General features: G+C 35.0%; 1 protein-coding gene across 20 annotated transcripts in view; it reads left to right on the forward strand.

Moving 5' to 3' along the window:
* The window catches only part of Dlg1 (discs large MAGUK scaffold protein 1), a 195,451-nt gene that overhangs the window by 81,094 nt on the left and 99,522 nt on the right, over window positions 1-14,835 (forward strand). For 6 of the 20 annotated variants that reach the window (XM_051191301.1, XM_051191302.1, XM_051191304.1 and 3 more), the window contains exon 1: window positions 747-990. The exons of the other annotated variants lie outside the window; for them this stretch is intronic. In XM_051191301.1, the coding sequence (XP_051047258.1) occupies window positions 757-990 (234 nt within the window). In that variant the 5' untranslated portion in view covers window positions 747-756. Of the gene's footprint in view, window positions 1-746; window positions 991-14,835 lie in introns of those variants that run through there. 20 annotated transcript variants of the gene reach the window in all.

Consider the following 14,835-nt stretch of genomic DNA (forward strand, 5'->3'; position numbering starts at 1 on the left):
CAATACACTACATAGAATGAAAATGCTATATTATAAACATATTTTCCCTAACATAAGATCCTCAGAATTCACATGGAATGCATCTTCAAACAATTTAAAAACCAATGCTAAATAATTTAAGATCCTTTATGATGTCAAAATTTGTGAATAGCAAATAATGTTTTAATGAAATTACTTTAACAATCAAAGCTATTAGCAGAAAGAAACCTTGTATTTTAAAATTCAGTTCATATTTATAATTTATGTAAGCAGTGAAGATGCCATTGGATTTTACTCTACACTGATTGAAACTTAGTAACCCGGGCTTTCTCCACCCAGTGCGTTAAATCAGTCAGCCCCAAAGGGTCTTGGTAGCCCGGTGTTTATAACATCCTTCTTTACCTGCTAATCGACCTCACTTCCTGGATTTCAGTCCGTCTAGTTATCAGCTAACAAAAGAACAGCTTTTGGTTCCTGCAGACGCTGGTGAAAAAATAATCACGAGAAAGAAATCCACCTTATGTCGTCTTTTTCTGTCTGCAAAAATAAACTCAGCCATCATACAGCTAACAGGTACAGAAGGAAGATCCAAGCTCGTTCATAGGAAGAAACTGCAGAGAAAATGAGCATCATTTCTCAAGGCTTTTATTTTCCCTGATCTACAAGTGATGCTGCTGTAATTCTAGCTGCAGTTTTTACCGATCATTCACCACTCAGCAGCTGGTAGAGAAGTAAAGACTGCTTGGCAACCACCTGCAGGGCTGCAGGGCTGCAGAGATGAATTACATTTTCGGAAACAACACACTTCTGTACTCTCGCGCCAGTCGAGGAGGCAATGCTAGTTCTAGCCATGGCTCAGTAGGCCCAAAGCAGAAACACTGGGCAAAAAAGGGCTCGTCAGATGAACTGCAGGCTGAGCCAGAACCTTCACGCTGGCAGCAGATAGTTGCATTTTTCACTCGAAGACACAGCTTTATTGACTGCATCTCGGTAGCCACCAGCTCCACCCAGGTAACATGCCACTTGTTGAAATTATTTTCAGTGTATTTATGTTCATATTTGCTTTGCCACAATGTCTTCATGAATATTTATTATTAAAAATGAGTCTTCTGTGTCGTTATCTTGGCACCGAAATTTTATGTTTTTAGTCCATCTCTGCAGGTCTTTAGCACAGAAGGGGAAATGAAAAACATTTCTCTCGTGTTATGTAATGCTAAACAAAACAGTCTCAGATTCTGCTAAATGATTTCTCTAAAAATGTAAAGTCATTAACATGTGAGTTAACATACAAGTTAATAATGCTCATCTTATTTTTAGATGTTGTTAAATGCTATGGAAAAAATGTTTGAGCAAAAGAAAATAACCCATTTGTTTAGTTTTGCATGTTAGTAGATAACCTTAGGGAGAAATTATAGTAAAGAAATTAATATTTTAACTTTAATGTTTTGAGAATAGATTAATTGTAATTCAGTTTGCTAATATTGTATATATTTATTGTAAAATTATAGTAAATTGATTTAGTCCAGAGGTTAATGATTCCTTCCATTTTACAAATATATATTGTCTAAGGCTATTGGAATTAGTAAATGTTTGTAATTGCATAGTCATGGAATATTTCTAACACATTCAAATTATAAAGAAGCTAACAAAGAGGAGAAGTCCCAATTTTTTAAAAAGCCCCATAAAATTACTTCTTTAGGGGGGAAATGAATATTGAATAGAGGAGAAAATAAAAGCAGTTGAATAAAATGCTAGTGGTTTGGTATAAAAGAAGATGAAAGGAAGTATTAATATTTTAAAATACATTTAAGCAGATACTCATTCAACTAGTGAAAATAAAAGGGTAAAAAGTAGTCTAATTTAAAAACAAATTGATTGGTTTTTCCTTTGAAATCAGTATTTCTTAATATGCATACAGATGCATATATGTTCTTTGGAGCCTTTAAAAAATAAATTTCCTTTAAAGATTATTTCTTCTATCACCAGAGGCAGCACAGTATATATAAATATAACTGCCAAGCTGATTGATTTGTTTTGGTTACCAGAGTTTCCTCATAATGCTTTTTGGTAGTAAAATGTCAACTTTTAAAGTCATAAATTCTTCGTTTCTTATATGCTTAAGATGAAATTCAGGAGTAGGAAACATCATCATTTTATATGTAGACACTGAGGTTACTTCCAGCCAAAACTTATTGAAAGGCAATAATTGACTCTTAATGAATACTGACTGCACTTAAGAATTTTTCATCTTGATTCTGTTTATAAAGGAATGAAAAGGATGAAAAGATTAAAGGTTAGTGTTGCCAGTTGTTACAGATTAATGTTAAATAATATTTTCATCATCAATAAAAAGATACCTGATGATTTATGTAAATAAAATATTGTACATAATGTATATACATACTGATATATCTGATGTACATCTTAGGACATACAAATGAAAAGACCAGTAGCTTGCAAATAAAACCATTAAAAGCATAGAATTAGAATACAGTTACCTGAACATTAAAATGGGTGTGGCCCTGTTGCACTACTGAATGTCACCACCACCCTCACCACCCCAAGCTGGTTCTTGTCATGTTTATATGATAAAGAATAAGTTAATTTCTTCTGCAAACCTCCTAACTCATAGTTCTCTTGCCCTTTTCACTACCTTTGTGTTTTATCTCTGGAAGTTTCTAGGTAATCACACTTCATTTTTCTTTCATACGTCTTTCTGATGAGTTCCATAATTGATATGTTCAAGTTTTAGTTACAACTTACTGGAGTTTGTTTTATAGGATAAAATATAGTGGAGCTGAAAAAGAACTTGAGACATGATTGCATCTTAATTGATGCTGGAGTACATTTTTGTAATAACTCAAACTTGGCTTCGTAGCACCAAAAGACCTGCATGTTGTTGTCAGGAGCAAAGTAAATTAATGAAATTTCATAAATTTTTGTTGAACATATACTGTGTAACTACTATGAGTATGTTTTGTACTGTGATTGGTAAATTGCAGGGTCTTTTGTTTTGATGTTGTCCAAAATGAACTTTTTAAAGATTTGATAGGAAGCTTAACTTAATCTAACTTAACTTAAGCTGGAGCGTTGTTACTAAATTAAGTTTTAATTATTCTCTCACTATTCTGATACCCCAAAATACCCTGCTACAAGAAAAAAGAAATTTTACTTACAAATTCATTTTAACTATTGTCTATTGGAAATATTCATGTTCAAAATTAAGATTATGTGCCAAGTTCCATCGGATATTTGGAACTTTTAGGAAGTCATTGTATTCTGAATGATAAGGAAATCAAATAATTATATAGATCTATAAGATACCAAGTACTTGTATTGGTGCTTAGTAAATGTTTGTGGAGTTAATGTCTGTTTCTTTCTTCTTCTTTTTTTATTTAAATTTCTTAATGATCCACATTCTTCCCTTACAAGTGTCTTTATTTCTTCACAGTGCCTCATTTCTCCATCGTGCCTTTTCTTCTCTTGCTTCATATTATCCTTGGGCTGCACAAATCCTATGTGCTCCCGATTTTTCTCAACCTTTAAACCGTCCCCAATAGAAACAAAAATGTTGTTTACATACTATCTCCATTCATTTGGTTTTGCCTCAGTTTACATTGTGAGTTGGGAAACGGGACTCTAATTATTAAGATATTTTTGTCGTGAACTAGTTTACCTTGCTATAATTTTTTTTCTTCAGACTTCATACTGTAAGTATTCGTTGTTTTGAATAATTAATACATGTGGTTCCTCAATCATCATCCATCCTGGTCTTGTAAATAGTGACCATGGAACCAAGAGATGGAGTTACATCTTCTTGACATTGCTATTTTGCTACTACCTGTACCTCATCTGCCTTCTTTGGTTCAAGACTATAAAAACTGCTTTTTGTAATCTCATTTATTTATTTGTTTGTTTGTTTGTTTATTTATTTATATTTGGTTTTTCAGGACAGGGTTTCTCTGTATTGCTTTGGAACCTTTTTGTCGTGGAATTAGCTCTGTAGACCATGCCAGCCTCGGACACACAGAGATCTGCCTGCCTCTGCCTCCTGAGTGCTGGGATTAAAGGGGTGCGCCACCACTGCCCAGCTTCCTTTATCTTTTAAAAACTTACATCAGTAAGGAAGGTCAGGTGATGCTTCCATTCCCTCCCTTTCTGGGCATCACATCTTTCTTGCTCAATTTCCTTTGGAGTATTTTTCTTATTGCTAAGTATTAGAATGCCTTAGGGCTTAGTCTTCAATTCTTGCGAGCATGCATGCATGCATGTTTGTGTTTTCAAATAATCTTATCCAGTCCAGTCTTGTGCTGTTACCATCAAGATTCTGTCTTTAGCTTGGAGGTAATTCCTGTGTACTAGGCTTTGTAGCTACAGCTTCCTATTTACTTGGTGTTTCCACTTGAGTTAAGCATATGAAATATTAAAAATACAATTCCTTCATTATTACTATATTGACTTTTTTCATTTAACTTTAAGTTTCTTGTTTGTTTTCTTCTTAATTTTCTTTTTTGTTATTATTGTTGTGGTCTTTGATGGAAAGAAAACACATGATCTGGCCCATGCTAATAAAAGCATGATCTACTGCTTAGCTACATTTCAGCTCCAAGAGGTCTTAACCTTTTTGCTTCCTATTATGTATGCTGAGAATCTAAAAACAAAACCCTTGGGATTATCTTCTTTTCCTTTGCTCCACTTCCAAGATAAGAGCAAATCCTACTGGCTTTAGGTTTAGGATAGGCTTCTCAATCTGCCCCCACCCTCCCACCTGTGTATGTGTATGGATTTGTGCTTGTGAATGAGTGCAAGTGCTCCAGCAGTTCAGTGTGTGTTTCCTTCACTAGACTGTCAGTTTCCTATAGGTGGAATTTTCTGTTTATGTTTATGCTAATTCTCAGTTTCTGTAACATTGTTGGCAACAAAGTAAATACAATAACACAGGTATTGTTAAGTGAAGGAACAGACAGATCAACTTGTACTCAGAAGAGCTAGTGCATATTTTTGTGTCTTAATTCTATCTTAATCCCTCCATGAAACATTTGTGTATTACATTAGTGTTAAGCTGCTACTCTGACTGATACCTCCTTTCTTCCTTTCTTATTTGTCCCACTGGGGAGGAAGTAAACCTGGAAAAAACTTCAGTTTTCTCACAGTCAGGATGACTATGTAACTCAGAGGCTTTAGATGGAAAGAGAGTACTATTAATAACTAAAGTGGGACAAGTACAGATACATATTTCCTAGGCAAACAAAGGCATATGGTTACCTATTTATATCCATTTATCTTCTGACTTATAACTAGGCAACAGGCTTCAGTGTTCCTACCAAGACATCTTCATCTTGGAGTATCTGAGATTCCAATTTAATATCTATACATTTTTTCATTAAGCTGGTCTCAATAGGAAGGTAGGACAGCCTTCATTTTTAAGAGGGTGCTTATATTTAGTACTGTAGTGCCTTTGCACTAAACCGGAATATAATACAAAGCAAGTTAGGTAGCCTTTTAAAACTACTTCAGAAGTGCTGACTCTAATAGAGAGTAGGATAGTTTCCAGGACAAAGGGGCCCAACTCATCTGTCTAACTAGTTACAAAATGCTACTTTGGGCAAGAACATGTATTTCCTCACTCAAAAGACCATGACTCACATTTGGAAGTGTTCACCCTTTCACAGGAAGGACATTGAGAGACATATGTCATATTTCCATTTGTTATAAGATTTTTACAGCACACATGTATTTACTCAAAAATGTGTTTAATATTTAAGAACTAGTTATTGGTACAGTAGGACAACCTAGAAAACACGGATATTAAACAATATGTTTGTTTACAATGGTTGTAAAAGCTTTTACAAAGTATATCATTGACCAGACAACCTGCAGTTGGACTCCTGAGGATCTTCTCAGATGAACTGCAAACTTAGAGCCACATGAAAACTATATTTTTAGTGTTTATAACTTTGCTTATCATTGTCAAAACCTAGAAGCAAATAACATGTCCCTCAGTAGGTGAATTGTTATACATAAGAAAATGGAATAGTATTTACCAATGAAAAGATTAAGTCAAAAAAACACATGGAAGTAAATGCTTATTATTAAGAGAAAACAAAGCAATCTGAAAATGCTTTATTTATATTTTCCTAACTCTGTGATGTTTGGAGAAAGTAAAAAAGTAAAAATCAGTAGTTCCCAGGATGTTGAGAAGAGAGAAGAATCAGTAAGTGAAAGTGTTGTGTGTAGTTCTACAATGGTGGATGGTACCATTATACACCCAGAAATCCATAGACTCTCCAATAGCAAGAGTACACTGGACCGTGATCATGATGGATGGTGCTGTTATAATCCTGGAAATCCATTGACTATTCAACAAGAAGAGTGGACAGCATACACTGGACCATGATCATGATGGATGGTGCCATTATGCACCTAGAAATCCATTGACTATCCAATAGCAAGACTGAACAGCATACACTGGACCATGATCATGATGGATGGTGCCATTATACACCTAGAAATCCATTGACTGTCCCAGCAGCAAGAGTGAACAGCATATACTGGACCATGATCATGGTGGGGTGGATTAGGTTCAACTGTTGTAACAAATATACCACTCTGGTGCAGGGTGTTGAAAGTGGGCAGGCTGTATACATGTGTGTGCTTGAGGATATGCAAGAACTTGCTGTACTCAACATTCGGTTTTCTGTGAGCCTAAATCTGGTCTGAAAATTAAATTCTATTAAAAAAGTACAAAGTTGCTAACTTAAATTTAGATTGGCTTAGTCTGAAGAACTAAATGAGAAATACTTTATGTAAGTTTTCATCTGTGCAGCTTCTATATAATGTCTTGATGTAGTTGGCCCTTCTCTCAAGGACAAATAGGCTAAAAGAAACACATTTCATATTTACATATTTAATATATTTAAGTAAATCTTAAAGTAAATACTGAAAAAGGCACATGCTTTTAATCCCAGCACTTGGGAAGCAGAAGCAGATTGATTTCTGAGTTTGAGGCCAGTCTGGTCTACATAAGAAGTTTCAGGACAGTCATGGCTACATAGAGTTTCGTTGTCTCAAAAATCAGAAGCGACAACAATGAAAGCACTGGTACCAAGCACATATTTGTTTCCTTAGTTTTAGAAAATAAGAATTGAAATATTATCTGATTCAGTAAGAATTATACAAGAGAGTACCCACAAAGCCCTCAGCTCCTTTTAGGCCTGGAGGTCAGTTCCCAACTTCAGTAGCATCATCATCTTCATTCATCACCACAAACGTGATGATGGCTACCACCATTGTTGGGAGTTTACAAAATATTATGGCCTTGTAAGAAAGGAATCTGAAGAAATCAATCTAGTTACAGAATGAAAAGGAATTGTATCTTAATTTTTGAAAAGTAATGAAAATAGTTATGCCTTAGGTAGAGGATTTTTAATCTTAATAGGGTCCAACCAAAGGGAAAAAAACAAAACCCACGATAATTACTCAGAATGCAACAGAAGACTAGTTGAACAAGTATTAGAGCTGGGCACTATGGTACATGCCTTTAATTCCAGCATTCCTGAGGCAAGGACATCTGGGGTCTTTTTGTTTGAGGTCAGTCTAATCTATCTAGGGCAGATCTATGAGAATAAAGAGTCCAGATTGAGATTAGGAGAATCTGCAAGTTTAGAGGAAAGAAGCTATGGACTATACAGGATAAGGTTCTTTGAGAAGAGTAACTTAGAAGTACAGTTTGAAGGGGAAATAGATAAACTCTGTTCTCACATTTCTTCTCATGTAGGCCAGTATTAGGTGGGTAGAAGTTGTCAAGAGGACAACAAGGAGTATTAGGCACAGGTTTTCAGTGTTGGTTTTTTGGTTGGTTGGTTGCTTTGCTTTGCTTTGCTTTGGTTTTGCATTTTTACACTTCGAAATTCGCCTGTAAGGATAGCAAATAGAATGCCTCGAACACTTCTGATTGGGCGTAGCCACCCAACTATGCAGAACAAGCCTTTAATCAGTGTCTGCCCTATATACAAAATGAAAGGGAGCAAAAGAAGGAAGAACAGGTATTCAAAATCCACTCCAGAATTGGTTTTGATTGTGTAGTCACATGGTTTTGTTCATCTGACAACACACACACAGCTTCCTGTGATACTGAGCATAAAAAACTAAACAAATCTTTGCTTTTGTGAGCCTCATTAAGATAGAAGACAATATAATTACCAAAAATGTGTGGTATTCTGGAAGAAAATGAGAGAAAGAAGTAAGATATTTGAGGAGGTGATAGGATTGCTGATGGAGAGTTGGATTTGAAGGTAATGTTTGAGTGAAAATGGGAAAGAGTTCATAGAATTGAGGCTAAGCAAGAACATTCTTGGAAGAAAAGTAAATAGCAAGTGGAAAGGTATGGAGAGAGCAGCAGGTGAGTGTAACTGAAGAAGTAAGTGCAGAGACTAGAAAACCACAATTTTAGGTAGTGGGGGCCTGAGCCATTGGAACCTTACAGAAGGGTGACTAGAACAGAGCAGGTACAATTACTAAAAAGGGTTAAGGGCCACATTTTAACCTAGTAGTTAATGAAGCCTATTGTGGCACATGTTTATATTTAGCCAGTTCTGAAAAATAGCAAAGACAAAGGCATATTGTAATTGATAATTTCTTCCCTGTGTTAGTTATGTAACCATATCTTAAATCCAGTCTTTAAGTCTCTGTTTTCTTTAAATTCTTAGTGACTGAATCATCTTATTTAAAAGGTGGTTGGCTGAATGCTAATATAAAATACCATCTTTTCATAATGAAGAAATCAGAAATCTTAACTGAATTTTATGAATTCTCGAAATTAAAAAATCATAGATTCATGAACTAATGTGTCTCTGTAAACTAACAATTTTACATCTGTGCTTTTGCAATAAAACTGATTGTTAGATCTGTTTTCCTATTTCCCATAGCTATTTTAAGTTCCTAAAAATATTTGTACTTTGATGTTCATTCTGGTTTATTTTAAAATATTTTAAATATATACCCTTGCCTCTGAGATATTGGCATGGATGTCATACATATACAACTGGTTGAAATGCTGTTTTTTTTTTTTTAAACTACACAGCTTATATTAAAGATGTAATATGTTTGCCATGACAGTAGCAAAGGGCATGTGAATCATAAGAAAAATATTAAACCATGAAAAAACATCTGTTGTCCTGCAGATATTGATCCTCTCTTGAATACAGTAATTCTCAAGTGGAGTTTTTATAAATCTACTTTGCTATATTTTATCCTTCTGTAAACATTCAAAAGGCTTGCAATTTTTTCCTGTTTTCTTTCTTTTAAGTAGCTGCTTTGACATTTAATCAGAGCATGCCTCATTATGACATAGTAGATCTTTAAACATAGGGCCAAAGAACTTGGATTAAGAATTCAAACTATGCCATGTCAGACTCAAGATCCTTATTCACCAACAGTGGGATAGGGTGATTACTTTTGTTGTCTTAAGATAACTGATACCAAAAGTTTGTTGATTCATTTATTTCATTTTCCTTGAAAATATAATGTATTTTTAGATCTTAGTCTACCTCTGTTCTTAGTCTAAGTTCATTTTACTGATTACACGAAGCATGTTAATACAAATTGTAAACATTACCTTCTTGGTAGTATAGTTTTATTTATCTTCTCGTCAATTTAACATTCAGAAAATCATTTTTTATTGTTTTGTCTCCTGTGTGTGTCCTGACAAAAGTTTCTCTGTAGTAGCTCCCTAGCTGTCATGGAACTTTCTCTGTAGACCACAGGTTGGCATCAAACTCAGAGATCCACCTGCTTCTGCCTCCCAAGTGCTGGGATCAAAGGCATATGCTGCCACTGTCCAGCCTGCCTTGATTTTTAGGAAGATGGGTTTTAAACCCAGACCTTTGTGCTTGCTAAGTAAGCATTCTACCACTGTGCCAATCCCTCCCAGTCCTGAAAGTCTTAATAATTAGCAAGGAATACATATTTAGATAGCACTAGAGCTCTTTTATGTCCAAGTCTAATTATTATGTAGGAAATAATTTTTGGTTGCTATTGTAGGGACTGTTATTTGGTTGAAACAGGGTTTCTCTGCCTTGGCTGTCCTGGAACTTAACTCTGTAGACCAGGTTGGCCTGGAATTTACAGAGATCCACCTACCTCTGCCTCCCGAGTGCTGGGTAAAGATGTGTGCCACCACCACCCCAGTGGAGATTACTCTAAATATTTCTCACATCAGTCCCCAAGGCACATTGACTCTGCATTCATGGTTTCTGACTACTCATGTCCATTTTTCTGATAGTAGGTTACACTAGCAGTTACCTCTCAGCTATGTTATCACAGTCTCCTAATTTGCCCTTGTCTCTCTTCCTTTAGGATTCGTATGTATGTAATACAAAGCACATTAAAGCTGTTCTGAACAGAAAAGGGTTTGATAAATAGGCTCACATGATATATACATATAAAATATATATATAAACATATATATATATATATATATTGCTGAATGCCTAAAAGTGAGGGGCATTACTACATATTCATAAGTGAGAATGTGCACATGCTTCAGATCACATAAAAAAAGTCTATATTTTGAGTACAGGTTTTCTAAATTAATACCTTAATTTAGTATAAAATATAAACTGATGTAGAAAATTAGTGCAATTTTGTTAAATCGGTTTAAACCTCTTTTCAGGTGGTTGTCAATGTGATGATTGTTTCAGAAGTGCTTGAAGATGTTTATAATCTGTCAAATTATTTTATAAAAATTTACAATTTTCTGCAGTGTTCCTTCAGACATGATAATATTATAACCTCTGTTGTCATAGAAACAAGTCTCCAAAGGCAGCCTCAGAAGCTAATGATTCCGTGGTGTTGCTATGGTTAGAAACAACTGAGACTGTTGCTAGTCATGTGACCAAGATTTTTCAAAACAATAACAGATCTCTATCGAGCTGATCTTACTGATGGTACAATAGAGCAAGACAGGAATGATATAATGGTTGTTTCCTCCTTGATTTATATGAATTTAGAAGATTTTTAAAGTGCTGTTCTCCGTTCTTTTCTGGAAAAATAAAAAGCAGATGTAATGGTTACTTTACATTGCCTTGTTATTTAACCCATATATGAATATGCAAGATATTATCTGTCATTCCTCATCAACTTTGATTTTATTATTAGTTTTTTAGGGCAATATTTTTGTTTCAAGTGTATTAAATGGATAGTTTTGTTACTTTGTTTATTGTTTATCTTTTGTGGCTTGTATATATTATTTGTTGGTAGGTCATTTGTTAAGTATTTGCCTTCTGAAAAGGTAAGGCATATATTCTTCCACAAAATTCTTTTATTTTTTTGTTTGTTTTCTTTTTTGTTTTGTTTGTTTGTTTGTTTGTTTGTTTGTTTTGTGACAGGGTTTCTCTGTATTCTTTAGAGCTTGTCCTGAACTAGCTTTGTAGACTAGGCTGGCCTCAAACTCAAAGAGGTACTCCTCTGCTGAGATTAAAGGCGTGTACCACCAACGCCCAGCTTTCCACAGAATTCTTAACTCTGGATGTCTTATAAACATCGAGATAAGTTAAGATGTCATAGGGTGTTTTAGGGATTTTTTTTTTTAAGAAACAATAATGAGATCCTTACCCAAAGAAGGTAGATTCTAGAACAGGCCCTAAAAATAAGGATACAGTGGAATTTAAATGTAACAAAAAGAATAATAGTTTGTCATAAAGGGATTTAGGGAGTAACTGACCAGTGGATATATTTCTTGTGCTTTGAAATTTGAGGTAACCATGTAGCTTTACCTGATTTTATTTGAACTGCTACTCTTACCAGAGTTAGAGTAAGACTCTAGTGATTACTACTAGTATAGTAGTGCTTTGTTACTACTAGACCATTACCAAGAAATTAATACTGGTATAAGAAAAGCATACTACATTATGATATCTTGAGACATTTAAAAAGTAAATACTTTGTGGTGGTCCAACAACTCAAAACTAAAACATCAAAGAAACACAAGGAAAACTCTCAGACATGGTAAATACATACACAGACTTCATTATAGTCGTAGATTTCATATATGTCAGCTCATCAAGTTGCATACATTAAATATGTACTCTTGGGGCTGGAGAGATGGCTTTGTGGTTAAGAGCACTGGCCACTCTTTGAGAGTATCCTGGTGGTTCAATTCTCGGAACCTACATTGTAGCTCACCCCCATTTATAACTCCAGTTCCAGGGGATCTGACACCCTCTTCTGTCCTCTTCAGCAAGTGCATATATGTGGTACACACACAGACTTGCAGCCAAAACACCTATATGTAATAAAAGTTAAAATATGGACAGTTTAATATATATTAGTTTTTTTGCTGCAGTAAAATTCCTCAAAATTTGAACAAAAATTTTAAGAAGTAATTATCAGTTTTGATGACTATGACCAGTTATTTTGTGTTGTTATCACTTTGTTTGGACTGTCTGTTTGATTAGACTCAGTTAATTGTGTTTGGCACCAAAATCAGTGTTGTTATTGTATCCTGTGAGATTGTATTTAATTTTAATTTGTCCTGTTAGGATAATGTTAGTTCTGATTTCTTGATTATGATAGTCTCTGTTAGGTTTATCCAGGTCAGTGTTTTGTGTGTGTGTGTGTGTGTGTGTGTGTGTGTGTGTGTCCCATTCAGATGTTCATCAAGTAAAATGTAATGAAAGTTTTACTTAGCAACAGCAAGAGGAAGTTTAAGCATCCATTGCTTTTTCTTAAATTATAACCTGATGACTGCCAGGTGGTGATTTTATAATTCCATCATTTCTTCTTTACTTTTTAGTTGGCATTTATTTCAAGGAAATACATTTTGTTTATTAATTCATGTATGCATTTTTCAATGTGGACTCTTCTATTTTATTTATTGAGTTTTATGCCTTTGTTACTCTTGTAACGTGAACGAGAGATTCTCTTCCATAGGCTCATTTTTAAGTATTTGTTCTTCAGTCAATAATACTGTTTGAGGGAGATAATAGAATCCTTATGTGGGTACAGCCTTGCTATAGAAGCGCGTCACTGGGGGCCGGCTTTGAGATTGTATAGTCTCACCCCACTTGATGTCTCTCAATTCTGCCTGTGCTTGGATGGAAAGTGAGACCCACTCACTCCCTACTCTCACCGTCGAGCCACCATTTCTTGCCATTGTAGACTCTAGCCCTTAGAATCATAAGCCAGAATAAATTCCCTAAGGCTCCTTTCTCATGGTATATTATCACAGCAAAAGAAAAGTATTTCATACTTTTTTAATACTAATACTAATCTAATAAGTTATTACTTATTTTGAGTCTTGGAGTTTCCCAGGTAGCAGCCCTTCACGATATTTTATAGACTATTTGATAACTTCTTGGAGCACTTATTTACTTTGAGGGAAATATCAGGATGTTAGACTCACTGAACAAAGCCAGCCATTTCTATAAGGACCTCTCTTTTGTTTTCTTATTTGAGTGTGGGTATTTAGAAATCAAGATATAGGTACTAGTTAAGTATGTCTGAGCTTTGAGGTAGTAAGTGTTCTCGGTTGTTCTCAGTGAGGCAGATCTAGGAAATACATTTATGCCCATATATCGGTTTTTTTTTTTTTTTTGGTGTTGTTTTTAATTTATTGAAAGACCATTATGTTTATACCAGTACTTCCAATTCTGACCTAACAGCATAGGTCCATGCTGATTTTTCTCCATTTTCCTAATTTATAGCTTTACTTTTTTCTAATATGAGAAACCTTGCTCCCATTGTCTTTTATAAACTCATTTATTAGATGAAATCTCCCTTCACACCTCCCATCATGTTTCTTCACTGCTTAAGTGTCTGCAGATTGCTTTTGTACTCCACTGGGATCTTGAGCCTCAGGCCAGGCTTTCCTGCTGCCATCCTCACCTCCTTCAGGTTGCCACGCCCTGTGGCGCATTGCTCACTCCCAGCCATTACTTGCTCTTAGTTGATAGCAACTCTCTACCCTGCTTTGGTTCCAGCAAGGTTTACTTCTGTGTTCAATAAGTCGCTTTCTCTACAAAGGCAGTAGTGTCTTACCGTATTACCTTCTAGACGTTTATTCACTTCTCTCAGTATAGTTGAAAATAGGAATCTGTATTCTTTTCAATATGTGCATCCAGGTGATCTAGCAACAGTTCTTCCAAACCTTTCTTACACACTGCTTTGTCATCAGTCATTGTAAAGGTTGTGTAAGTATTAGAGTGAAAATTGATGGCCTACCATTTAAGATTTTAATTCCAACCTTTAAATATAGAATTCAGAAGTCTTTTTAATAATAAAAATGTAGAAATAGTGACCAAAGCTTCAAATCAAAGCCATGGACTCTCTTAATTCAGTGTATATTCTTCCATTGTGGTAAAGTTATATAGCATAAAATTTTTATGTTAACCTTTAAAATTTTTTTTAAATGTGTGGGTGTTTTGCCTACATATATGTCAGTGTACCTGCTTTCCACAGCATAAGATGTCAGATCCCCTGGAACCAGAGTCACCCATATGGGTACTGAGACTCAAACCCAGGTTCTATGTAAGGTTCCCTGTAAGTTAATGCACTTAACCGCTTAGCCATTTCTCCAGCCTCTTATTTTAGCCTTCTAAGTGTATAACCCAGATTATTCACAATATTATACAAATGTCATCCCTTGTTTTAAGAATTACTTATTTGCAGGTGGGGGAGGATGATTTTTTTTTTCCCACCATAAAATCTAGTGACTGAATACCTATTTAAAGGAAAATAAGAAGTTCAGATAGCAGAGCCCAGCAAGTTAAGCTCATTTATCAGTGTTAGTACTCTACCAGCACAACTGAGACTTGTGCTATCTTTGGAGCACATTTGTTGTGTTTGTCTTGTAGAGAA

The sequence above is a fragment of the Phodopus roborovskii genome, unplaced genomic scaffold, assembly GCF_943737965.1.
Source record: "Phodopus roborovskii unplaced genomic scaffold, PHOROB, whole genome shotgun sequence".
In the NCBI taxonomy this organism is placed as follows: Eukaryota; Metazoa; Chordata; class Mammalia; order Rodentia; family Cricetidae; genus Phodopus; species Phodopus roborovskii.